Source organism: Capricornis sumatraensis, chromosome 2, assembly GCF_032405125.1.
Source record: "Capricornis sumatraensis isolate serow.1 chromosome 2, serow.2, whole genome shotgun sequence".
Taxonomy (NCBI): domain Eukaryota; kingdom Metazoa; phylum Chordata; class Mammalia; order Artiodactyla; family Bovidae; genus Capricornis; species Capricornis sumatraensis.
Genome location: NC_091070.1, coordinates 213,347,535 through 213,375,441, shown reverse-complemented (window position 1 = coordinate 213,375,441; position 27,907 = coordinate 213,347,535). Strand labels below are relative to the sequence as shown.

At 47.8% G+C, this 27,907-nt stretch overlaps 1 protein-coding gene across 2 annotated transcripts in view; it reads left to right on the top strand.

The window, feature by feature from the left end:
• NGEF (neuronal guanine nucleotide exchange factor) overlaps positions 1 to 27,907 on the top strand; it is a 128,391-nt gene that overhangs the window by 11,812 nt on the left and 88,672 nt on the right. For both annotated transcript variants that reach the window (XM_068964283.1, XM_068964282.1), the window contains exons 2-3: positions 21,006 to 21,341; positions 25,676 to 25,790. In XM_068964283.1, coding sequence (XP_068820384.1) covers positions 21,083 to 21,341; positions 25,676 to 25,790 — 374 coding nt within the window. In that variant the 5' untranslated portion in view covers positions 21,006 to 21,082. The remainder of the gene's footprint in view (positions 1 to 21,005; positions 21,342 to 25,675; positions 25,791 to 27,907) is intronic.

Sequence of the window (27,907 nt, the reverse complement as noted above, 5' to 3'; positions counted from 1 at the left end):
TCCCTCAGTGTATGTGTGTCTATCTGTCTGTCCCTCCACACCATCTGTCCCTGCTACACACATACATGGCCAATTGTGGCTAATTCAGAATGCCTCCCCCACCCCCATGGCCATCCAGCCCAGAGCCCCTGCCTACTGGCCTGATCTCCATCTCAGTCCTTATCTCTGGGAAAGGGAGTCTGATTGGCTCAGCTCAGCCTCTGGCTTGATTCCTCTGGGTCAGAGGTCCACTCTTTGGGGTCAGAGGCCCACCCTGTTCTGGTCAGCTATGGCCAGGGTGGGTAGGGGTGGTGGTACTCAGGGTCCTCCCTGTCCAGGGCTGAGGATGAAGCAAACACTGTAGAAAGGACTCCAGAGCAGGAAGAAGGAAGGATGGCTGCCTTCTGTACAAATCCCTGCTCCCCAGAACCATTTTGAGAAATCAGGTTAAGATAGAGATTTTCCCAACCAGATATACAAGTACCATCTTCATTCCCTTGCCAAGTACTATAAACTGAGTATTAATGTCCTTCCAAGGTTCATATGTCAAAGCCCAAACCTGCAATGTAATGGCATTTGGAGACGAGGCCTTTGGGAAATATTAGGGTTAATATTTATGATTAATAAGTAATCCTAATATTAGGTAAGTATTAGGGTTAGTAGGTCATGGGGGGGGACTCTTCTGATAGGGTTGTTGTTGTTATTCAGCGGCTAAGTGGTGTCTGACTCTGCGACCCCCGTGGACTGCGGCACGCCAGGCTACTCTGTCCTCTACTATCTCCTGGAGTTTGCTCAAACTCATGTCATTGAGCTGGTGATGCCATCCAGCCATCTCATCCTTTGTCGTCCCCTTCTCCTCCTGCCTTCAATCTTTCCCAGCATCAGGGTCTTTTCTAATGAGTCCGTTCTTCACATCAGGTGGCCAAAGCATTGTTGCTTCAGCTTCAGCCTCAGTCTGATGGGGTTAGTAGCTTTATAAGAAGAGGAAGAATATAGTTTTCTCTCTCCTTCTCCCCCCTCACCACCATTTCTCTCACCCCTCTTCCTCTCTCTCTCTCTGTCTCTCCTTCTTCATGCACAACCCAGGAAAGGCCATGTGAGGATGTGTCAGGAAGGTGGCCATCTGCTGGCCAGGAAGAGGGCCCTCACCCAAACCCCAGAAACTGACCATCTTGATACAGGACTTCAGATTCCAGAACTGGTAGCAAACAAATTTCTGTTGTTTAAGCCTCGAGTCTATGATATTTTGTTAAGGCAGCCCTGGCTGACTAAGACATCACCAGGTCTTGTCATTTTTAGCAGGCAGGCATTTTTATAACTCTTCTAGGATTTGGGTGGATACATGAGTTCACGGCAGCTCCACCGTGCGAATGGCCCCACTGCTAGAATCCAACCGAGTCCCAGTGTAGGGAGGGCAGCTTTCTGAACATGAAGATCCCTGTCTGGTTACTGAGATGACATCGCCCACTTTCACACAGTCTATTTTGCACTGTGCCTGGGAGCTCGGCCGCCCTGGCCTGCCTCCCTCTGGCTGGTCCCCAGAACTTGGCCCACAGGCGGGCGGGAGCTTGCCAAGGGCGGTGGCCGACAGAGGCCACTCACCCCAGAAGGAATGGCCCTGTCCCCAGCTCACTCTCTCCTATTGCTCACAGCCTGTCCAATGGTGGGGGTGTGGGACAGAGGGTCGGTGCCCACGGAGTAGGTAAAATTCTCTTAGCAACAGGACAACCCTGCAGCAGCTGGCTCTCCCTTCACTTTGAGAAAGTAGGTTGCACCCTGTCCTTCCCCCACCAGCTGAGAAGGGCTGCTGTCCCCGTGGTGCCCGGAGGGGACGGGACTCTCGGGAGCTGCCACCAGCCAGTCCCCAGAGATGAGGCATAGATTCCGCTCACTGGGACAGAGACAAGGCTCTCAGGGACCCTAGAGCTGTTTTGTTTTCAAAGTCCATACCTGTTTTTCTGTGTTGACTATTATATCCATTTTATAATCTTGGAGCCTTTTTAACACCCAAATGTAAAAACGAGTTAAACAAGTGGCTCATTCATTTAGCTTGCAAAGAGTAAAAAGCACAGCCTGGGAGTATCATTCTGGGTGTTGATGCCGTGCCAGGAGCCATAATCCCATTTAATTCTTGCAACTTTCAGTGCACAAATAAGAGATGCTTCCAGAAGGAAAGCAAAGCCCGAGGAAAAGCGAGCTCATGTTTGGGATGACAGAGGATGTTAGGCAGTTCCCTCCTGCCAGCTCTCTGGGGCCCTGATCGAGGGGCCTCTGCTTTCTCACAGCCCGAAGCCCAGCATGGGGCAGACGCAGGTGTGAGCGGACGGAGCCCACCCAGGACACCACTGGCCAGTTTCACTCCATGGGAGCCTGGAGAGCACCACTGCCCTCCAGATGGGGCGTTGAGGGTCAAGAATGTGTCAGGGGCCCATCCCTGGAGCCATGCCAGGACTCCAGAGGCCCTGAAGCTTCAGCCTTAGACTGCTCAACACTAGCTGGGGTGTGCAAGAAGTGAGCTGGTAGGGGCCACCATGAGAAGTCAGAAAATAGGCAACTGTGGGCCACAGTCACTTAGGGGAAGCCCCATACCTGGCTTGAATCTTTGCACCCAAACTGCCCAGGGCTCCCTGCAAAGCCTCCCCACATGGAAGGAGAGGGGTGCTAAAAAGACGTGAGTGCCTAAAGGAGCCTGCCGGCCCGGCTCCCCCAGACACCCCCATGCCTCCTGCCCTGCTCTGCGCTCTCTCCCTGGCCCTCTCTGACTTCCTACATGCTCCACCTCCCAGGGCACCTCTCCACCCTCTCCTGTGCTCACCCCCCTCCTCCCAGTGGCAGCAGGGTTCTGGGACCAGCAAGACCAGCGTTCAAATCCTGTCTCAGTCACTTCCCAGCTGCGCGACCTTGGACAAGTCACCGAGTTTCTCCAAGCTCCAAGATGTGACTAACGATGGTACCCTCCCTCCCCAGGGTTGTGTAGGAGGAGCAAATGAATCAAAGCGAAAGTGCTGGAAACAAAACGATGCCTGAGCTCCTCTGAGAGCAAGGACCCGTTGTCTGCAGCTCTGGGCATTTCCCCTCCAGAAGCGTCTTAGTTGTTGTCGGTCAGTCGCTCAGTCGTGTCCAACTATTTGTGACCCCATGAACTGCAGCATGCCAGGCCTTCCTGTCCATCACCATCTCCCAGAGTTCACTCAGACTCATGCCCACTGAGTCGATGTCTTAGTTCGGTCGGTATTTCCTGACCCAAGTCACCACTGTCCTCCTCAGACTTCAAGCCTGAGTCCTGAGCTCTTCAGAGACCAGGATGGGGTGGCCTGGGTGACCAGGAGTCTCCTCCTACCCTGCAGGCGTGGCCCTTCCCCACCCTGGCAGGACTTGCGGCCGGGGGTCCACCTGTGGGGGGCAGCACGGTGACTCCAGGAGGAGCCTCGGGCTATCAGATCCGGCGCCTCTGGGAGTGAAGACCCTGGAAGTAGATGAGATCCTGAGAGAGGGGCAGCAGGAGAAGAGAAGGACAAGGAGGACATCGGGATGGGAGTGGACTCGACCCGTGAGCAGCGAGGGAGGCTGTGCTCTCGGGCCCTCGCCCACTCATGTCTCAAGTGAGGAGGAGGCCAGATGTTAGAGGGAAGACGGAGGACAGCCCTCACCTAAGGCCCCTCTGAGGCTGAGGCAGACAGGGTCCAGTCAGTGGTGGCAGGGGTAAGCAAGGGAGTGAGCTGACCAGTGCTGTGTGTGGCCAGAGGCTGGGGCCTCCGGCCAGTGTCTGACCAGCTTATGGTCTGGAAATCTCCACTGTATCCACCCACGCCTTGAGGAGCCAGAAAGCCCTGGCTCGGGTGTGCCCAGCTCATAAATCAAGAGTCATGAACCACATCAGTTCCCATCAGGAGCAGACAGGAGGGGGTCTTAATCCTCTCTCTCACCCTGGCTAACAACCAGCGACCCCAAGGACGCCAGCTCTGGCCTCCACGCTCTCCTGTCCCTCCCCAGGCTCTCTGGTTAGGCTTCCAGATGCAACAATGATGTCCTTTTCCAGGGCAAAATGGGCCTTGTCAAACTGGAGGGGTGGCTCTCCAGGTGTGGTCCCCACACCAGCCGCAGAAAACGCTGAGAACTTGTTGGAAACACAGATTCTCGGGCCCCACCCCCGACCTCCAGCACCTGGAAGCTCCAGGGTGGAGCCCCCAGAATCTGTATTTAACCGTCTAAGTGACTCTGAGGCCCCTGCATCGTAAGAACCACAGAGCCCGGAGAGCCAAGTGTCCCGCGATCAGGGCCCAGTGTCACCAGAAGAAGTCAGACCAGAGAGAACGTTGTGAACGAGTCCATTCACACAAAGGACCGAAACTGGCAAAGCTAGTCCTTGCTGTTAGAAGTCAGAGACTCCCCTCGGGGGCTGGGGAGGAAACGGGAGAGAGTTTCAGAGGCCTGGGTGTGGTTACAGAGGTAAGCAGTCAGCCTCTGTACTTAGAATACGGGCACTTTCTGTATTCTACCATACTTAGATTTAAAAAGAAAAATTTTTTTAATAGATGACAAGGTAAAATAGAAGCATCGCCTCCCATTTCGTTGTATAGCCTAGTAATTGGTTGAACTCACTTCGGGATGACCTAGGGTTCCGCTCCGGGTTACAGAGAGTAAAATGTTGAGCGTTCTTTGATCCTCGGCCAATAAGATTTTATGACTTCAACCTAAAAGTGGCCTCAACAAAGACAGGATGGGCTGACTAATTAAAATCAGAGAGGAGCCATAGGTCCACACACCTAAAACTGACACTGTCATCTTGGGTCAACGCTGCTGCTCCCGTTTCGCCCCTGGTTTATAGGTAATATTTCCCGAGAACAAGCTGCTTCATTCAGTTACCTTCATAAACAGTTTATCTTGGAGGAGACACCAGGAAATCAGGTGGCACAAAGAGAGGCATTCTGTGGATGTTTGACTCTGGGTTGGGGTGGGGGCCAGGTTGGAAACCAGCAGAAGAATCTTGGCTTACCTGCCAAGGAATTTTCCAGGCGAGACGCTTCAGGACAGTGGGGACAACCAGAGAATGCAGCTATGTGGCTCTGTGGCCTGTCTGCCTGTGGGCTGGAGGAGATTCAGAACAATGTTCTTTATGAGGATAATCTGGGCCCAGGAGGGACGCTCCGCTTCCTTTAAGGATGTCAGCTCTCCCCAACCCCCTCCACTGTTCCGCATGGGAAGCTAACAGACAACCGGGAGGCACCACCTCTGGGTATTTACTCCAGCTCAAGATAATCCCTCCAAATGTTTACCAAACATTCCTTCAAAGGGAGGAGGGCCAGTCCAAGTCTCCTTCCGAAAGGCCACCAAAGTCTCCCCCAGGGCTTCCCTCCTGGTCCAGTGGTTAAGAATCTACCTGCCAGTGCAGAGGACACAGGTTCGATTCCTGGCCCAGGAAGATTCCACATGCAGCAGAGCAACTCAGCCCAAGTGCCACAGCTACTGTAGCCCGTGCACCTGGAGCCTGGGCTCCCCAACAAGAGAAACCACCATGGTGAGCAGCCCCTGCACCGCAGCTAGAGAGCAGCCCCCACTCGCTGCAACTAGAGAAAGCCTGAGTGCAGCCGCAAAGACCTAGCACAGCCCCAAATACAGAAACAAGTGTGAGAAGTGAAAAAGGGTACCATAAAAACCCTTGAGGAAAATCCCTTAGTACTCAGAATTTCTCCTGAGGTCGATTTTTATCCCTGAATGAAGGAGAATGAGTCACTGACCCTTTCCTGTTTTAGTACCACACACTATCTCAATTACTGTTGCTTTGTAGTAACTTTTGAAATCAGAACATGTAAGTCCAACTTTATTCTTTTTCAGGATTGTTTTGGCATGGGTCCTTGAATTGCCACATAAATTTTAAAATCAGTTTATTAATTTCTGCGAAGAAGCCAGCTGGGATGTTGATTTGGAATGTCTTGAATATCTAGATCAGTTTGGGGAACCGTACTGCCTTAATAGGGGCTTCCCAGGAGGCACTTGTGGTAAAGAACCCACCTGCCAAGGCAGGAGACATAAGAGACACGAGTTCAATCCCTGAGTTGGGAAGATCCCCTGGAGGGGTGTGTGTGTGTGCGTGTGTGTGTGTGTGTTAGATGCTTATTCGTGTCCAGCTCTTTGCAACCCCATGGAGCATGACCCACCAGGCTCCTCTGTCCTTGAAATTCTCCAGGCAAGAATACTGGAGTGGGTTGCCTCTCTAGAGGATCTTCCCAACCCAGGGACTGAACCCGGATCTCCTACGTTGCAGACAGATTCTTTACTGTCTCAGCCACCAGGGAAGCCCTGGAAGAGAAAATGGCAACTCACTCCAGAATTCTTGCCTAGAAAATCCCCTGGACAGTAGAGCCTGCCGAACAACAGCCTCTAGCGTCATCAAGAGTCAGACACGAGTGAAGCGATTTAGCGCGCTCACACACACCACCTTAATATTGAATCTTCTCATCCATGAAAATAGAATGTCTTTCCATTTATTTAAGTCTTCCTTAATTTCTTTCAACAATATTTATATTTTTCAGAATATAAATTTTTCACTGCTTTGTTAAATTTGTATTTTTTTATATTTTTTATCATATTATAAGTGACATTCTTTTTTTAAAAATTTCATTTCTGGTATGTTCATTCCTACTGTGTAAAAATACAGTGTATTTTTGTATGTTGATCTTATATCATGAGATCTTGCTGAACTTATTCCCAAAAGTTTTCTTAGGGAATTCCTTCAGTTCAGTTCAGTTCAGTCACTCAGTCGTGTCCGACTCTTTGCGACCCCATGAATCGCAGCACACCAGGCCTCCCTGTCCATCACCAACTCCTGGAGTTCATTCAGATTCATGTTCATCGAGTCAGTGATGCCATCCAGCCATCTCATCCTCGGTCGTCCCCTTCTCCTCCTGCCCCCAATCCCTCCCAGCATCAGAGTCTTTTCCAATGAGTCAACTCTTCGCATGAGGTGGCCAAAGTACTGGAGTTTCAGCTTTAGCATCATTCCCTCCAAAGAAATCCCAGGGCTGATCTCCATTAGGATGGACTGGTTGGATCTCCTTGCAGTCCAAGGGACTCTCAAGAGTCTTCTCCAACACCACCGTTCAAAAGGATTTTCTAAACCCATGATCATGTCATCTGCAAATAGAGTTTTATGCCTTCCTTTCCAATTTGAGTATCCTTTATTTATTTGTATTGACCGATTTCTCTGGTTCAAAACTCCAGTGCAATGTTGAATAGTAGTGGTGGGAGTGGACATTCTTTTCTTCTGATTTATAAGAAAACATCCAGTCTTTAACAAGTGTGATATTAGATGTGGGGTTTTCATAGATGCCCTTTATCAAGTAGAGGAAATTTTCTTCTTTTATCTGTCTTGTTGGCTATTTTTATCATGAAGGATTACTGGATTTTGTCAAGTGCTAATTGATGCCAAATAATGGAGATATCATGTAGTTTTGTCCTTTGTTTCATTGGTATAGTGCGTTATATTAATCAATTTTTGTGTGTTAAAACAACTGTGCATTTCTGGGATAAATTCTACTTGGTTATGGTGTATAATCTTTTTTATGTATCAGTTTGCTAGTCTTGCATTGAGGTCTCTTTCATTTATATTAATAAGAGATATTGGTGTATATTTTCCCTTTCTTGCGACATTTTTGTCTGGTTTTATAATCCCTCCATTTTTTGTATCTGTGATACCTCTTCTATAAAACACTTTAGTAGATAAGTACTCATTTCTGAGCTGGCATTCTGTTTCTTGACGACTCCCTTATTCTATGACCACACACCTTCTGTTATTGCAGCACCCTATGATATTTAGGAAAAGCGACTCTCCCTATTACCTATATTTCTCAAAACTTGAGCTAATCTTGTCTATCTGCCAATCTTGCCTATGAGCTTCATTTTCATTTTATGAAAATATTCCAATGAAAGTTTTTAAATTGGAATTTGTTAGGTGGAATGGCACTAAAACTCTATATTAACGTGGTGAGAATTAACATGTTTTTAATTTTCCATTTTCCCATCCAAGAAAAACCAATGCTTTTCTTTAAAAAAAAACAAACTCACACTTTTCTAAAGATGTCAGTTTCTTCCATTTCCCACATTTTTCCTTTACATAGATTATATTTATTTATGCAGTTATCCTACATTTTCTGATTTTGTTTCTACTGCAATTGGGAATTCACTATTTTCCTGTTGTTGACATGAAGTCAATCTATCCTATTCTGGCCCTGGGCTGAATTCTTCATAATTCCAATAGTTTCCATTGGTTCGTGGGGCTTTCTAGGCATTCATATCATCTGCAAATTGCAGTTTATTTCCTCTTCCTTTCTGACAACATTTGTTTTATGTCTCATTACTTTAGCTAAGCCCCCAAGAAGCAAGTTAGTAAAGATGAACATGGCATCCTGCCTTGACTTTTCAGCACCGCTGCATTCAAGACTTGCTTGGTGCCCTTTTTCATGATGACTTTTCCTTCTAGTCTTATTTCTGAAGGTTTTTTCCTGGAGACTTGTGTGTAATTCTGTTGCTAACCCACTGGTAAGCTATATTGTATTAAGACCGCCTATTGATTATGAAACTGCCTCTGTTCTATTAAATTACTCTGAGACTCTTTTAATTAGGGGATTAAAACAGCCCATTAACAGTTCATTCTTATTCTGCACTGGTTTCTTGAAGGTATAAACAGAAGACAGCTTTATTTTTCCCTGTTATGGCCACCGGCTGTCTTCTGTCCACATCCACCTGCTGCCGAGCGGGGCTCTCAGTGGCTTCCTGACAGATGCCATAACTCCTCCATCTCCTTCGGTTTTTAGAATCGATACATTTCTGCGTCTAAATTCCAGTCCTTCTCATTTGTTTTTTCTCAAAAGATTTATCTACTTAATTTTCGAATAGGTTAATACATTGACATAACCTATAAAAATAAAAAAAAATATTAAATGGTATGTAAAATCTGCCTCCCTCCCAATCCTATTTTCCATCTGCCCAGGCTCCCTCCTCTAATAAAAGTACATGTGTATATGTAGCCATTGATACTAAGTTTTTGTAACTCCTGCCAGAAGTTTTCAGGCACATCCAAATAAACATAAATTTATTTTCCTCTTTTACACTGGGGAAAACATGATACTCTTCTACCCTTTTGTTTTCTTGAGATACCCTAGGATTCTTTCTTGATAAATACAACTGCATCTGATTCCACTGATGGAAATGTTTCAGTTCAGTTCAATCGCTCAGTCGTGTCCGACTCTTTGCGACCCCATGAATCACAGCACACCAGGCCTCCCTGTCCATCACCAACTCCCAGAGTTCACTCAGACTCATGTCCATCAAGTCTGTGATGCCATCCAGGCATCTCATCCTCTGTCGTCCCCTTCTCCTCCTGCCCCCAATCCCTCCCAGCATCAGAGTCTTTTCCAATGAGTCAACTCTTTGCATGAGGTGGTCAAAGTACTGGAGTTTCAGCTATAGCATCATTCCCTCCAAAGAAATCCCAGGGCTGATCTCCTTCAGAATGGACTGGTTGGATCTCCTTGCAGTCCAAGGGACTCTCAAGAGTCTTCTCCAAAAACACAGTTCAAAAGCATCAATTCTTTGGTGCTCAGCCTTCTTCACAGTCCAACTCTCACATCCTTACATGACCACAGGAAAAACCATGCCTTGACTAGACAGACCTTAGTCGGCCAAGTAATGTCTCTGCTTTTGAATATACTATCTAGGTTAGTCATAACTTTTCTTCCAAGGAGTAAGTGTCTTTTAATTTCATAGCTGCAATCAAATCTGCAGTGATTTTGGAGACCTCAAAAATAAAGTCTGACACTGTTTCCACTGTTTCCCCATCTATTTCCCATGAAGTGATGGGACCGGATGCCATGATCTTAGTTTTCTGAATGTTGAGCTTTAAGCCAACTTTTTCTCTCTCCTCTTTCACTTTCAACAAGAGGCTTTTTAGTTCCTCTTCACTTTCTGCCATAAGGGTGGTGTCATCTGCATATCTGAGGTTATTGATATTTCTCCCAGCAATCTTGATTCCAACTTGTGTTTCTTCCAGTCCAGTGTTTCTCATCATGTACTCTGCATATAAGTTAAATAAGCAGGGTGACAATATACAGCCTTGATGTACTCCTTTTCCTATTTGGAACCAGTCTGTTGTTCCATGTCCAGTTCTAACTGTTGCTTCCTGACCTGCATACAGATTTCTCAAGAGGCACGTTAGGTGGTCTGGTATTTCCATCTCTTTCAGAATTTTCCACAGTTTATTGTGATCCACACAGTCAAAGTCTTTGGCATAATCAATAAAGCAGAAATAGATGTTTTTCTGGAATTCTCTTGCTTTTTCCATGATCCATTGGATGTTGGCAATTTGATCTCTGTTTCCTCTGCCTTTTCTAAAACCAGCTTGAACATCAGGAAGTTCAGGGTTCACGTATTGCTGAAGCCTGGCTTGGAGAATTTTGAGCATTACTTTACTAGCATGTGAGATGAGTGCAATTGTGTGGTAGTTTGAGCATTCTTTGGCATAGCCTTTCTTTCGGATTGGAATGAAAACTGACCTTTTCCAGTCCTGTGGCCACTGCTGAGTTTTCCAAATTTGCTGGCGTATTGAGTGCAGCACTTTCACAGCATCATCTTTCAGGATTTGAAATGGCTCAACTGGAATTCCATCACCTCCACTAGCTTTGTTCATAGTGATGCTTTCTAAGGCCCACTTGACTTCACATTCCAAGATGTCTGGCTCTAGATGAGTGATCACATCATCATGATTATCTGGGTCGTGAAGATCTTTTTTGTACAGTTCTTCCGTGTATTCTTGCCACCTCTTCTTAATAGCTTCTGCTTCTGTTAGGTCCATATCTAATAGTGCACAATTGCACTCATCTCACACGCTAGTAAAGTAATGCTCAAAATTCTCCAAGCCAGGCCTCAGCAATACGTAAACTGTGAACTTCCAGATGTTCAAGCTGGTTTTAGAAAAGGCAGAGGAACCAGAGATCAAATTGCCAACATCCGCTGAATCATGGAAAAAGCAAGAGAGTTCCAGAAAAACATCTATTTCTGCTTTATTGACTATGCCAAAGACTTTGACTGTGTGGATCACAATAAACTGTGGAAAATTCTGAAAGAGATGGAAATACCAGACCACCTGACCTGCCTCCTGAGAAACCTATATGCAGGTCAGGAAGCAACAGTTAGAACTGGACATGGAACAACAGACTGGTTCCAAATAGGAAAGGAGTACATCAAGGCTGTATATTGTCACCCTGCTTATTTAACTTATATGCAGAGTACATCATGAGAAACACTGGGCTGGAGGAAGCACAAGCTGGAATCAAGATTGCTGGGAGAAATATCAATAACCTCAGATATGCAGATGACCCCACCCTTATGGCAGAAAGGGAAGAGGAACTAAGGAGCCTCTTGATGAAAGTGAAAGAGGAGAGAGAAAAAGTTGGCTTAAAGCTCAACATTCAGAAAACGAAGATCATGGCATCTGGTCCCATCACTTCATGGGAAATAGATGGGGAAACAGTGGAAACAGTGTCAGACCTTATTTCTGGGGCCTCCAAAATCACTGCAGATGGTGATTGCAGCCATGAAATTAAAAGACGCTTATTCCTTGGAAGGAAAGTTATGACCAACCTGCTGTTGCTGCTGCTAAGTTGCTTCAGTCGTGTCCGACTCTGTGCAACCCCATAGACGGCAGCCCACCAGGCTCCTCTGTCCCTGGGATTCTCCAGGCAAGAACACTGGAGTGGGTTGCCATTTCCTTCTCCAATGCATGAAAGTGAAAAGTGAAAGTGAAGTCACTCAGTTGTGTCCGACTGTTCTGGACCCCATGGACTGCAGCCCACCAGGCTCCTCCGTCCATGGGATTTTCCAGGCAAGAGTACTGGAGTGGTGTGCCATTGCCTTCTCCATGACCAACCTAGACAGCATATTAAAAAGCAAAGACATTACTTTGCCAATAAAGGTCCATCTAGTCAAGGTTATGGTTTTTCCAGTGGTCATGTATGGATGTGAGAGCTGGACTATAAAGAAAGCAGAGCGCTGAAGAATTGATGCTTTTGAACTGTGGTGTTGGAGAAGACTCTTGAGAGTCCCTTGGACTGCAAGGAGATCCAACCAGTCCATCCTAAAGGAGATCAGTCCTGGGTGTTCATTGGAAGGACTGATGCTGAAGCTGAAACTCCAATACTTTGGCCACCTCATGTGAAGTGTTGACTCATTGGAAAAGTCCCTGATGCTGGGAGGGACTGGGGACAGGAGGAGAAGGGGACAACAGAGGATGAGGTGGCTGGATGGCATCACTGACTTGATGGACATGAGTTTGGGTGAACTCCGGGAGTTGGTGATGGACAGGGAGGCCTGGCGTACTGCGATTCATGGGGTCGCAAAGAGTTGAACATGACTGAGCGACTGAACTGAACTGAACCAAACTGAACAGTGTGATCAGTTTCTGATTAAAATTGCAGCAAATTCAATCTGTTTCTCCCAGACAAAGCTACACTGAGTCGCTAGTACACAGGTCACTTCCCACATCTGCAAGTAGATCCATAGAGCAAATTCCTGCAGATGGAATTGCTGGGTTAAAGCATATATGCTTTTTACCTTGATAGAGGGTTCCAAACTGCCTTCATTGGGATGGAATCAAGGTAAAATCCTACCAGTGACAATTCAGGAGGGAGATGCCTCTGGTTCTTCAGCTTCACCAATCACTTTTCAAAGTTTTGATTGTTTGCTAATGTAATAGGTGCAAAAAAAAAAAAATTCTCAGTGTGGTTTGGAGTTCCTCTCTTCTTATGAGGCATGGGGTTGAAAATCTCTCATGGATTGTTAAGGATTCATATTTTCTGTGAGCTATCTCTTCATATCCTTTGCCCATTTCAACCATGTTCATGTTTTCCAAAGTTTAAACTCACACTGTTTAAAGTTTCTTTTCCTTTCTTCTAGCACAGGCTAGACTGTTGGGATGGGAGATGGGAGATGGGGGATGGGAGCCACCTCAACACCCTCCTTCCTTCCTAGGGGTGGAGGAGGGAGCAGGGGCAACCCCCTCTCGTTGTGGTGGCTTCTCTTGTTGCAGAGCAAGGGTTCTAGGGCATGGGTTTCAGTAGCTGCAGCATGCTGGTTCAATAGTTGCAGCTCACAGGCTCTAGAGCTCTGGCTCATTAGTTGTGGCACATGGTTTTAGTTGCCCCTCAGCATGAGTGATCTTCCTGGATCCCTTCCAGAGATCAAACCAGTGTTCCCTGCATTGGCAGGTAGATTCTTATTTTCTGTGCCACCAGGGAAGTCCTTCCTCTTGTCCTATAACAGTAGGATTCCTGGGGGGAGGCATACCTCCTTCAGTAATCCCTCATGGTGGCTGGCTGGCTGATGCAAGCTACAGCAGAAATTTCAGTAGAACTAAGCCCTGTTTGGCCTTAGCAGCAGTCCCAGAGCAAGAGGGAAAATCCTGCTCTACACCTTGAGATGCTTCCTTCAGCTTGTCTTATGCTTCTCCTCTACACACATGCACGCATGCCTGCTCAGTCGCTTCAGTCACGTCCAGCTCTTTGCAACCCTATGGACCATAGCCCACTGGACTCCTCTGTCCACGGGATTCTCCAGGCAAAATACTGGAGCAGGTTGCTGTACCCTCCTCCAGAGGATCTTCCCAACCCAAGGATCAAACCTGCATCTCTTATGTCTCCTGCATTAGCAGGTGGGTTCTTTACCACTAGCGCCACCTGGGAAGCCCCACTGAAGTGTGAGGACCTCCAAATATTGAACTCCTAACTATTGTACTTGAAGCTCTTTAGTTCCTTGAGGAGCTGCTTTAGAAATTCCAATGTCTGCAACTTTTCTACAAATCTAAAGTAAAAGGTTTAATTTTTTTAACTTCCATTCCCTGAAGTTTCTCTGCCCTCCTATGTGCCTACCACAACCTGCAGGAGACACCCACGTCCTTCCATCTGGCCTTTTCCTTCCTCCTTTGCCCACAGTGACACAGCTCCATGGTGCTTTGACCTCTTCTCCCTTGTGTTTGTCACTAACCATTTTTTTTCCAGCAAGAATATTTGGTTTGGTGTTTTAGCCTCTGACTTTCTCCTCCCTCATGTTGTAGGTTATGTGTAATGTGGATGGGTGGATGGATGGATGGATTACAGATCGATCAATCTTATGGAAAAACCTAAATGAACTTTTTGGCCAGCCCATCTATATAGGTAGACAGATGGATAGTTGGATAGATAGGCAGATGGATAAATGGATGGATAGCTAGATGGATGGATGGATAGGTCAGTGGATGGATGGATGATAGATAGATAGGTGGGTGGAAGGATAGATGGATAGACAGATGGATAGACAGATGGTGGATAGCTAGGTAATGGATGGATAGATGGATAGAGTTGCATTCATATCAATGTTCCACCATTCTCTGGCATCTAAGTACTGTCCTGTGAAAAAGAAATGTCTTTACCCTCTCTATACCACTGTCTCGGTCCCAGGTTTAAAATTAATTCCACTGATTTCTGTTGCATTATTGGGAAAAGGAGCGCTCTTCACACTTGATTTATTGCTGTCCATTTTATCCTGCAAAGGAATTTTGTCCCTGTGTCTAACCCACTTCTGTCTTGCGTGTTTGTGTCCCGGGCTGCTAGGATGCAATGCTGAAGGAGGCTCAGCGGGAAGCATGTAGTCCCAGAGGAACGCAGCAGCCTCATGGCCTTGAGAACATCCCTTATCTTCCTGTGTTCTATTGTTCTCACTTCTAAAGAGACAGTTAGGATTAGAAACTGTTATTGTTAAGTCATTGTCAAGGAATTGTCACTGTAATTCGTATTCAGCCTTCCAGGATACTCTGGTAGGCTCAGCAACGGTCACAAAGGACCATTTCCAAGTCCAGCTTCCTGCCAAACGTGTCTTCTCTTTGATTTCAGGCCTAATGTCTCCTTCAAAGTCCTGCTTTCTTTCCCAGTGTATCACTTCAACAACCTGCAAGGAGAACCAAGGTTCATCTCTGCTTTTCTCCCTCTTGAGCCAAAGGCAAGTCAACAAATCCAGTTTGGAAGCTCTGCCTCCCGTCATCCCCAGGCTCCTCCCTAGCTTCCTCCAGGCCTCTGCACAAACTTGCTCTAGAGAGGCCCCCCAACTGAACCTGAGCCCTCCTGCCCCACTGTGCCTGTCCCCTCCCCCCTCCCTCTCCGCTCCCTTATATTCTATACACTCAACTTTCCAATACACCTTGGTCTGGGTCTTACAAGGACCCCGCCACCTCCTGAAGCCAAGCCAGCCCCCCAGCAGGGCTACAGCACAGCCGGAGCTTCACCCCATGTGCAGAGCCCATGGGTGTCTGGACCTTACCCCAACTCCCCTTCTCCAGCTGCCTTTCTGATCTGGCCCCTCCCCCACTGCCTGTTCCCCACTTTCTGAATTTCTGCTTCAGATTCTCTGAGGCTCCTGTTCTCTTGGGTCTCCCACTCCCTTCCTCTCCTTTGTTCCCACTGAGAACACCAGGACACTCCCAGTGTCATCTCCTCCAGGCTCCGGGGCAGCAGCGGTCTTCCCTGTGGTCAACTGCTTTTCAACAATTTCTGCAGCCGTCACGTGTTACACGTGTGATTCTCACAGTGAAGGTCATCCCGATGGCAGAGCAGCTCCCGGGGCGACTTTCCTCCATGCTGAGGCTTTCCTCCCAAGCCAGAAACTTCATGCTTTTTCATCTGGTGTGCCCAGAATCTTCCTCACTAGCTTTCCTTCTTTGCCCCAGGGGAGGGAAAGAGAGAGAGAGAAAAGGAAAGAAAGGGAGAAAGAGAGAAAGAAAGAAACAAAGAAGGAAGGAAGAAAGAGAAGAAAAGAAAAAGGTCTTTGTCGTTTATAGCTCAAGGCAAATACTGCTGCTTACCTGGGAGGAGTCTTAGGCGCCAGTTCAATTCTAGGACAGGAATGAAATGATGCCGGTGAGCTGGGTTGAGCCAGCCTGCCTCCTCCTTAGGGCCCCAACTTGCCTGCCCCTGAGTCTGTGCATTCAGGCCCTATCTGCTGTCATGTCAAGTCACAGCTAAGGGGCCTTCATTCTCCCACCCCTTTCAGGTCACAATCCCCCCGATAGCTATCATATCCTAGGGTCGCAGTGCCCTGGAGCCTCCCTGGCGATGAAGGCAGTCTTCAGTGTGGTCCTGTTGAGCCTTTTCCCCAAGTGTTCCTGCCTGAAGCTACCAGGGTCTCCCCCTGCTTGGCTGAGCCCGAGCCCAAGGCCCTGGCCCTAGACCCTGACCTTGAGCTACCCTCCAGGATGTTCCGATTGGCATGAGAATGAAGCTCCCTGACTCAGGTCTCCCTGTGACCTGTTCACCACAACCCTTCCCGGCAAAGCACCTTGCACTGCTCCTGTCCATCACTGCCTCCCTGCCCTACACTCCTTTCTCCCTCCTGTGGCCCCCATTAGCTACAGGAAGGCACAGCCAGATCTTAGTGGGCCCCCCAGCACCTAGAAGGCCTGTTCAGAGCAGGCGCCCAGGGCTCTCGTCTAGAGCCCACACGTGCTTCACGCCCTGGCCCCTAGAGGACACTTTCTCCATATCCTCTTGTTTTCCACCACCCCTCCACCCCAGCACTTCTTTCCTTTGTAAGAGGCAGAAGGGGACATCGAAGGGACAGCACCTGCTTCAGTCCTCTCCCTGACCTCTCGCCTTCTTCCATCCCAGCCCTGCTGTCCAGCAGGACTTCTTACCAGCGGCAATGCCTCCCAGACCTGCCTAAAGTGAAGGGCAGCTTGGGGCCCGCTCACTCCCACGTCTGTTGAGGATGCTGTGGTTTTGCTCAAGGCTGGTCCTCAGACTCACAGCATTGGCATCCTGAGTCCCGCCCTGGACCTACTGAGTCAGAATCTGCGTCTTTAGGGCCCCTGCACATGAATGCCTGAGAAGCCCCTGTCTAGGAGACGCAATCCTAGAGCCCACCATGGCATCATCCAGCCCCCCTCCAGCAGCTGTCTTGCATTATCACAGCTGGGCTTGTGGGCAGCTCACCCATGCCCCTCATCATCACCTACTCCCGTGAGTCCTGACCTCCCAGGCAACTGACTCATGCAAGGAGGCCCCCTGGCCCTCAGCCCAGTGCTCGGAGGTCTATTGGTTGCCCTTGGCTCATGTACCAGCAGCCACACAGCTAGCAAGAAGAGAGGACCCACCTCCAGCCAGTCCTTACAACAGCATCTTCTGACCCCATCACAGGTTCCCCCAACAAAGTCAGACAGATGTGCCGTGATCCTTGCTGTACCATTTACCAGCTGTGCAATCCTGGGCAAGTGACCAAAGATGCAGTTTCCTTATCTATGAAATGATGCTAATGATCACCGCCACTTCACAGAAGGAACGCAACCATTCGTTTGTTGTTGCAAGCAGCACGTGTTTACAGCGTGCTGTTGTGTCCAGGCACCAGGAACAGCAGTGAGCAAAACAGGCCGAGTCCTGCCCGTCTGGAGCTTCTTAAGGGGGGAGTGTGGGCTGACATGGAACAGATATGTGGATGCTGCACCAGCAGGTGCCAGACGTAGGCAACACGGCACCCATGCTCACGAGGGAGTGAGCTAATTAATGAATGGATGCTATGCGGTTTTGCCATAAGGACCCCCTTCCAATCACAAAGCCACCCCCTGCACTTCCACCCTGAAGCCACCTGGAACAGGAAGGTATGGGCCTTAAAGCTACTGGGAGTTCAAGAAAAATAATCGAAGACAGGGGAGGGCTGTCGGGCTTTCCAGCATGTAATGGATAAGGAAGAAGTGTAGCAATTATAAAAACATTGCAAAGCTAGAACACATCTGCCTGAAGCAGGCAGTAATTAAGGTGGACTCAGAACCGTGTTTTCTAGGTTTCACAAATTATGTGTTTGCATGTGTACGTGTGTCCATGGTGTCTTAAGGATGGAACACATTTTTTCAGGCTTTCAGAGCTCCCTCATATAAGGATAATGATAGGGACATTTGGGAACATTCTCCAGGGTTCCTGTCACCGTGAGGTTCTCTCTGAGGGCTCTCTGAGTCTCCCCGGATCACACAATTTGAAATCTAGCTACAGTGAAAGTGTTAGGCACTCAGTTGTGTCTGACTCTCTGCAACCCCATGAACTATATAGTCCATCAGGATCCTCTGGGATTCTTCAGGCCAGAACACTAGAGTGGGTTGCCATTCCTGTCTCCAGGGGATCTTCCCAATCCAGGGATCAAATCTGGTTCTCCTGTTTTGCAGGCAGATTCTTAATTATCTGAGCCACCAAGGAAACCCTGAGGCTTGGCTAAAGAGACCCCAAGAACACCCACTCAACCCCGTGTTTCCCAGACAGGAAACTGAGGCCCTGACTTGCCCCATGTAAGTAGGTGATTACAAGCAGCAGGATATGGAGATTCAAACCTAAGTTTCCTGACTGCCAGCAGAGAGCCCTTCACGATATATTGTATTAGCTTCCACGAATTCTTAACACTGGCGATCGTTACTGATAGAACTGGGCTGTGTGGTGAATGCACCACACCAGCCAAAGGAAGCCAGACACCAAAGGCTGCAGTTCCATCAACACAATAGTCATGAAAAGGCTAACTAGGGGAAGAGATACAGGTCAGTGGTCTCTGGGGGCCAGGGGCAGGGGAGGGACTGACTATCATGGCACATGTGAATTTCAGGGTGACTGAATGTCCTGTGTCTCCACTGTGGTTACATGAACTGTCTGTGTCTGTCAGAACTCAGAACCACACAGTTAACAAACCCAGTTCAGAGACCTCCTCAGACTGGCCCCAGCACATTCTTCACTCCTGCATCACCTGCCCAGGGGATGCCGCCCACTTACTGCCTCCGATCAACTCTAAGCTAAGAACAGCCTCAGGATGGAAGTGTCTAGGCCCTGGGCCTGGGGGGCATAGGTCAGAGTCACTGAGTCCTAAAGTCCCAACAGTCTCTGTCTGGACTCCTCCAGTGACCCAAGAATTCACGGCCACCTTCAGACAGCTCTGAAATCCACAGCTGAATTCTGTCCTTGCCTGTGGTCCTCATTCCAGCTCCTTCTGTCCCGGGCCTCAGAGGGCTTAGCTGTAACGACCTTGTCCCTCAGGGGGCTCCTCTGCTCGCCCACTCAGCCCCTTTGTGGAGGGCAGATCCTCACCAGAGCACAGAGCAGGGGTTCCCGCTCACCTTGGCGGGACAGAACCATCCCATCCTCTCCCCTTCTATGTCATTGTCTGAGAACAGTTGAACTTTCTTTGTAGTTACATCTTACTGACTCGAGGGCCTCCCACGTAGCTCAGTCTGTAAAGAATCTGCCTGCAATGTGGGAGACCTGGGTTCGATTCCTGGGTTGGGAAGATCCCCTGGAGAAGGAAATGGCAACTTCTTCCAGTATTCTTGCCTGGAGAATCTCATGGACAGAGGAGCCTGGTGGGCTATACAGTCCATGGGGTCGTGAGAGTCAGACATGACTCAGCAACTAAACCACCCTTGCTGACTCAGGTTAAACCTGCTTTCAGTGCAAATCGCCCAACCTGCCCACCAGCTGTGGGTTCCTTGCTGTGTCTGTAATAAACGATGCCCTCCCAGGTGCCAGCACCTAAATGTGACCTCTTAGCCACTGTTATCTCCTCTCTGGCTACCTGAAATTGCAGCCAGGAACTTCCCTGGTGGCTCAGTGATAAATAACCTGCCTGCAGGGGACATGGCTTCGATCCCCGGTCTGGGAAGATCCCAGAGCAACTAAGCCCGGAAGCCGCAACTGCTGAGCCTGGCTCTAGAGGCAAGAGAAGCCGCTGCAGTGAGAAGCCTGGCACCGTAATGAAGAGTACCCCCCACTCACCACAACTAGAGAAAGCCCACACGCGGCAACCAACCGAGACCCGGCACAGCCAAAAATAAACAATTTTTTTTTTTTAATGCAGCCGGATTCTCCAAGGGACGCTGGGCTTAGCCAGCAGGACAGCAGCTGTCCAATCGCTCCCACGGTGCACACGCGGCATTTATGGATCAGAGACCTGGATGCTGGGACCATGGTGGTCTTACTGGGGCTGCATAGCTGACCTTGACAGTGAAGGAAATCCTGCTGCCCCCAACTGAGCTTCCTTAGGGCAGGATCCCATCTTAACGCTTGTCAGTCTTTAACACCATAGTGCTCCGGTCTCTGGGCTGATTCTTCGTGTGTGTGTGTGTGTGTGTGTGTGTGTGTGTGTGTGTATGTGCACGCACGCGTGCATGCGCACTCTGTCGTGTTCAACTCTTTGTGACCCCATGGACTGTGGCCCACCAGGCTTCTCTGTCCATGGGATTCTCCAGGCAAGAATACTGGAGTGGGTTGCCATGCCCTCCTCCAGGGGATCTTCCCGACCAAAGGGTCAAACCCGAGTCTCTGACACTTCCTGCATTGGCAGGCAGTCTCTTTACCACTGCGCCACCCGGGAAGCCCGTGGTCAGCCTAGAAGGAGGTAACGGTTCTCTTACTCCAACTGAGGGGGTAACCGTGGGATCAGGGAGGCCTTGTGCTTCCTGCAGCTGCCGGACAACCTCATCTTATCAGAGAGGCCACTAAGCCACCAACCAGACTTGGCTCCCAGTGGACGGCAAGAGGTTTGCTCTTGCAGGGTTCAGACTTCCCATCTCTAAATTTACTGTCTCGGGACCTGTCACTCGCTGACAGCCCTTCCTATTCTCCCCACAGCTCGCTCTTTTTTGGGTCCATACATCTTCCTTTCCTCCCCACACCGGTTTTGCTACACTGTCTTGAATTATTCAGCAAATGTTTACTTGCAAGTTAGCTCCACAAGCCACTTTCAGCATTTTCCCCATAAGTGCAGCTTCTGAGTAGAATGAACAAACCTCAATTATAAAATGAGACATGAATGCATCTAAATTGCGGTGGCTAAACTGCTAATTTTCGTCGACAAAGATGTGGTTCACCAGGATGCACAGATTATTGCAAATTTCATCAACTGAATGGGGGCGGAATTCCATGTTCCGCATGGCAACTTTAGCCTGATGACCCTAACAGAAAACTGGTCTCTTTATCTCCTAGAGCACTGAGACCAGGGATGTTGGAGAAGAGTTACTGATCTCTAGTCATCCTGCCGAGAAACAATCAGACTTATTTCAATGGAGACCAGGGACTCTGAGGACTTGGAGAAGTCACAGGAGAAATCAGTGAGTGGTTCATGGGCAGTTGATGAGCCGGCCAGTGTGAGACCTGAGGTCCTCTCAAAAGCGAGAATGCCCCATGACGACCAGGAGGCGCAAGACAAAGCATCCCATACCAAGCCAATCCAGAGAAACTCCATCTTCAATCGTGCCATGAGACTCCGAAGCAGAGGCAAAGCCAGAGACACTTCTGAGGGGAACACTGGCCACCCAGCAGGTTAGTACTGGGCACAGCGGTCACAGCTGCTGGTTAATATCCAGCTGGAGTCAGTGGAGCTAAAAGGCCCCTATTAAATGAAAGGAGAATAAAAGGCATCGAGAATGATCAAGGACAGGTCCAATAAGGTGGAACTTTCTGAAGCCATTATCCAAAGAATTCAAATTCCCCCAATAAGATGATGCAGATACTACAGGAGGAAGTGTTGACCAAATGATCCAATAAGACTGGCTTCTATTTAAAAGAGATGTCTTGTTCCGGGGTTCAGTACACCCCCGGATTCCATGCCTTCTTGGAGGGAGCCTTGGTGCTGTCTGTGTGTACGGATGTCCGGGAACATGAGTTTCCTGGGTGGTGAGAGTCTATCCTGTTCTCCATCGATAGCCAGAGAGTTTCAGAGAGTTTCTTTTGCCCTGAAAATGTGTGAGATTAATACCTTGGGATTAATGCTGGGAAAGATTGAGGGCAGGAGAAGAAGGTGGCAACAGAGGACGAGATGGTTGGATGGCATCACCAACTCAGTGGACATGAGTTTGAGCAAACTCCAGGAGATAGTGAAGGACAGGGAAGCCTGGTGTGCTGCCATCCCTGGGGTCACAAAGAGTTGGACATGACAGTGGCTGAACAACAATACCTTGGGAATAGCTTTACAGAAGGATCCCTTCATTTAAAAAAAAAATTTTGGCCTCGCTGCATGGCAAATGGGATCCTAGTTCCAAGAGTTCCCAGAGCAGGGATCCAACCTGAGACCCCTACTTTGGAAGCATGGGGTCTTAACCACTGGACCCCCAGGGAAATCCCTTTCCCTTAATCTTTTAAACCACTTCCTGGCACATTTTATCTAGCATATTCAAAGCATATTTGAAAGCATATTGTTCAAACCATATTTGTTGAGCAGAAATAAGTCCAGAAACGCTTACAAATGGGGTTTGTCAGAGCTGAGCCCCCTCTGCCAGTGGCTGGCCTAGGGGCTGGGTGGACAGCATGCTGGGGTTGTAGAGAGGGTGACAGTTTCTTAGCTTCTGGGAGACAGACAGCACGCTGCCCTGCGTGTGCTGGGGAGACCTTAACTCGTTCCAAAACTTGTGCTAAAATCTGTCGAGTAGCCTTTTGCCACATGTCAAACCACCCTTAAAACATAGAGACGGAATTAATGATGTTTATTATTTCTCTTGATTCTGGGGGTTGATTGGATGGCTCCTGGCTCCGGGCCACTTTGACCTCTGCATGGACTGGAGGCTCAGCTGGGATTAGAAGGTCAAGGACAGCCTCTTGGGCCGCTAGGGAGCTGGTTGGTCCCGAGGGCCTCAGCTGGGACTGTCTGTCTCTGCTCCCTGTAGTCGCTGGCCCTCCAGCAGGCTAGCTCAGCTTGTCCACGAGGTGGCAGGTTCCCAGAGAGCAGGAGCAGAAGCCACCAGGTCTTGAGACCCAGGCCAGAGCCCAACAGTCGCTTCCACCACAGTCTATGGCCCCTGCAGCTCACAAGGCCAGTCCTGAAGACAGCAGATGGAGAAACTGACTCCACTGCTCGATGGAAGGAGCAGCAAAGGAAGTGTGGTGGTCTGCCATCGACCACAAACAGAACCGTGTGTTGAGTACCCTGCCAAGCAAGAGCAATACGGGGATGGGAAGACTGTGGCCATGGGAGCAGGGTGGCTGATACACTACACTACTCTCTCAACTTTAGTATATGTTTGAAAATTTCCGTAAGCGTTAAAAGCAGGGACTTCCCTGGCGGTCCCGTGGTTAAGGATCTGCCTTGCAGTGCAGGGGATGTGGGTTCGATCCACAGTTGGGAACAAAGATCACACGTGCCACGGAGCTAGTGAGCCCGTGTGCCACAGCCAGAGCATCCAGGAACTGCAGCAAGGACCCTGCGTGCTGCAGCTAGGATCACAGGCAGCCACAGAAATAAATAAAAATTTTAAAATAATTAAAAGCACATACTCACATACAAAGAAGTGGGAGTCTCCGCCCTTTGAGAAAAACCACAATACTGTAACGATGTCATTTTATTGCAAGCAATGAGTCAACGTCTACAAGAGAGGCAAAGGCAAAGAACTAGACCCTTGCCCACAAAGACGATATTTTAGGGGAGCCTTGAGGGTTGCATTAAGACATGGCCAGAAACAACAGCAGCTAACTTGTTTGAGCACTTGTAGGTGCTCAGTGGCTGAGGTAGGCAGGCATTTCAATGTGGTTCCTACCATACCCATTTTACTGATTAAAAAAAAAAATAACTGAGACCCAGAGAGATTGAGTCACTTATCCCAGATCATGCAGCTAGTGACAATATGGCTTGAGCCAGAGTTCACCTTCTTCTGGTTCCAGAACCTGGGCAGAGAAGAGGGTTAGAGAAGCTCTGTCCAACAGAAACACAGTGAAAGCCCCATAAGTCATTTAAATTTCTGTAATATTAAAAAGTAAAGAAATGACTAAAATTGGTTTTAACAATGCATTTTATTTAACCCAATACATCCAAAATACCATCACTTTATCATGTAGTCAATAATCAATATAAAAATTAGTAATGAGATATTTTATATTCCTTTTATCCACTGTTGTGAAAATCTGTTGAGTATTTTATTCTTACAGTCTCTCTCAATTTGCATACTAAATTTTCACCGGAAATTCTCGATCTGGATTTAGATTTCATAAAATGCACAGTTAAAGAGTCGTTTACAGCCAGAAAAGTTATTAAATGTACAGCCAGAAGTTAAAGTAGAGACAATCCTCAAATTACTCCAAATATCCTCAAAAGTTTTCCAATAATGAAATTGACTCTGTTTTTTACATATAAATTTAAATTAGCTTAATTTTTTTTTTTAATGAAGAATTTACTTCTTTAGTCACACAAGCCATGTTTCAAGTGTGTAATGGTCCCATGGAGTTACCAGCTACCCCACTGGGGACTTACAGAGTTAGAGTGTGGCAAGCAGAAGAGAGCAGATACAGCTGCCCAGGGTCAGGGTGGGGGTCTTCCTGAGCAGAAGAACAGGTGGCCATGGGACTGTGTCTGAGATGAGGGTGGAAGGGAAATGGGATTGACGATGGGGGAATCCACCTGCCAATGCAGGAGACGTAAGAGATGTGGGTTTGATCCCTGGGTTGGGAAGATCCCCTGGGGGAGGGCATGGCAACTCACTCCAGTATTCTTGCCTGGAGAATCCCATGGACAGAAGAGGCTGGCAGGCTACAGTCCATAGGGTCACAAAGACTCGGACACAACTGAAAGGTCTTAGCACGCGTGAGCCTCAAGTTTGTGGCCTCCAAGCCAAATGGAGGCTGCTAACCCCAGTGTAGGGACCACAGCACACCCTCCCACAACCAAAGACATCACTTACATTCAGACTATAAATACTCTCATTAGACTTACAGTTTTATTTGTAAAGTGACTCCCTCATTTTGCCTCCTTGAAGCTAACTCTCAAGACAGCCCAGCATCCCCTGATCCAGGGTCCAAGGAGAAAACACTCTTCTGCCAAGGAGCAGACAGTACAGGCCACCCAGCACCAGGTCTCTCCCTTCCACCCCCTGAGAAGGAAAGGAGCTGGTGCTCTGAGTCAGTGGCTTGTGATCTGGGTCTGGAAGGTGAGGACAATCTCTGTTTCATTTGCTGAGGGGTATCCATTGGGCAGGAGAAGAAGGGGACGACAGAGGATGAGATGGCTGAATGGCATCACTGACTCGATGGACGCGAGTCTGAGTGAACTCTGGGAGTTGGTGATGGACAGGGAGGCCTGGCGTGCTGCAATTCATGGAGTCACAAAGAGTCAGACACAACTGAGCGACTGAACTGAACTGAAATGAACTGATCCATTCAAAGTCACAGTAGAACATTAACTGACAGTCCCACCTAAGCTGATCTGACACGCTAGGGGAGGTGATTTATTACTTAACATCTATTAGGACTCAGACATTGTAAAGTTAGACGTTAAACAACTGGTAAATTGCAAAGGATTTTGTCCAGTAGAAAGGATAACACCAGGTTATGGTTCTATTGTCCTCTGAGACATTAACCAGGTTTGTATCCAAGTTTTCAGGTTCATTCATGATTTTCTTTTTTCGACTGTGCGTGCACGGATGGATGGATGGATATATGCATGGCTATGAAATGTCTTGTACTGTAAGTACGACTTTCGTTAGTGATGGCATTTCAGGTCATTTAATAGAGCACAAAGAGTGGCAATTTCCTCTTCAGGGGCTTGAGGGGAAGGGCATCTTTTTCACTCCACTTCCTTCCCCTCTCAGGATTACAGCTGCTACAGTCTCTTAGAATTGCCTGAAAACGGGAGATACACGTTTCTGACTCCCTACGTTTCTCACACGTCGCAGATCCACTGGAAAATGAGAACTCTGTCAACGAACCCCTGACCTTGAATTTACCGCAGAGCAGAAAGCAGCTCTGGAGGATACCAACCCAGACAGACCCGGGAGCCAAGAGAACAAGGTAAGAGACAGCAAATCCCGAGGGGCTGGTTCATGAAACAGTGTAACAGGGTTTGATCTGCAAAGTCTTGACAGAGCTACAAGAGCGTCTTGTGTTTCAAATATAACACAAGTGTTTCAGTTGTTCATATTTTTAAAAACTCTACAACTTCCTTTTAAAAAAAAAAAAGCTCCACTGTTGCTCTCCTATCACAAAATTAGGAAACTTTAGATACTAAATACAAGAAAACTCACCCCATCACCACCACCCAGAAGTTTTTGTGTGTTGCAACTGTTTCAAGTCTTTTTTCCTATGTCTTATGCATGTTCTCTCTTCCTAAATTGGGATCTTGAATACACGGCATCTTGAAACCGACGTAACAATATAGGCACACCTTTGAGATATTGAGGGTTTGGTTCTTGATCATCATAATAAAGTGAATGTTATAGAAGAACAAGCCACATGAATTTTTTGGTTTCCCAATGCATATAAAAGTTATGTTTACACTACACTGCGGTCTACTGGGTGTGCAATAGTAGTATGTCTAAAAAACTGTACGAACTTCAACTTAAAAATACTTTATTGCTAAAAAATCCTAGTCATCATCTCGCAACACAAGGTTGCCACAAACCTTCAATTTGTAAAAGAAAAAAACCTTTCCAATATCTATGAAGCACAATAAAGCCGAGTGAAATAAAACAAAGTATGCCTGTATATCATATTACTAAATATTTTTCTACACCATGATTTAAAGGCTATAAAATAATCTATAGTATGATTGGATTGTGATTAATTCATCATGTTCCTGTTGTTTGGCTATTTGGATATTATATCAGCTGGGACTGAATTTAGTTTCTTGTAACCAAAAAACCCAAATAACACAGCCTAACAAGGCAGAGGTTTATTTCGCTCTTGTGTGAAAGAAGTCTGGAAAGTTGTGACAGCAGCTTCTCAAGCCATTAAGGACCCAGGTCCCTTCTAGCTTTTCCTCCACCATCTGTCAAAACAACTCCCAGAGCTCCAGCCATCACAGCCACAGTTTAGATGGAGGGAAGGAGAAAAGCAAAGGATAGGCGGGCACTTGTCAGCCGAGTCTGCCCTCCTTTAAGGAGATTCCCTGAAGCTTACTTAACAACTGGTGGCCAAACTGGGTCAAAAAGTCAGTCATCTGGCCACCTCCACCTGCCAGGAAGCTGAAAAATGTATGTTGTTTTCAAATCAGGTCTATTTCTGTCCCCAGTAAATTGGTTCCACAGGAAAGAAGAAAGGAGAATGGATACAAGGGAAGCAATAGCAATTTCTGACCTGGAGGAGGTTTACATTTTTGCTACGTAAATATAAATGTGTGTGTGTGTGTGTGTGTGTGTGTGTATTTGCTTATTTCTTTGACTGTGCCAGGTCTCAGCTGAGGCACACAGGATCTGTGATCTTCACTGAGGCATGTGGATCTTTTAGCTGTGGCATGAGAACTCTTAGTCGGGGAACCTAGTTCCCCGATCAGGGATCAAATCCAGCCCCCTGCATTGGAAGCACAGAGTCCTAGCCACTGGACCACCAGGGAGGTCCTGGTGGCCCTCATTCTGCTATTTTGTAAGCTACACTATGATAAATATGATGGTGACAAAATCCTGAAGCCAATCCCTCATTATTTCATTAAGTTCACTCCTGGAAACTTCACACTCTACAAATTCCTGGATGGTTATGAGAAATTGTGTTTCCATATCTGTCCTTGGGAAGCATGGACTGGGCCACCTGTCCCACCAGGAGGTGGTGAGGCTCCCTTTGCTTCCTAATGTTACTTTCCCCACAGGGCCTCGATTTATATAGAGATATAGTAACAAGGACCTAATTTACTTACATGTAAGTATATATTTGGAGAAGGCAATGGCACCCCACTCCAGTACTCTTGCCTGGAAAATCCCATGGATGGAGGAGCCTGGTAGGCTGCAGTCCATGGGGTCGCTGAGAGTTAGACACAACTCAGTGACTTCACTTTCACTTTTCACTTTCATGCATTGGAGAAGGCAATGGCAATCCACTCCAGTGTTCTTGCCTGGAGAATCCCAGGGATGGCAGAGCCTGGTGGGCTGCCATCTATGGGGTCGCACAGAGTCGGACACGACTGAAGCAACTTAGCA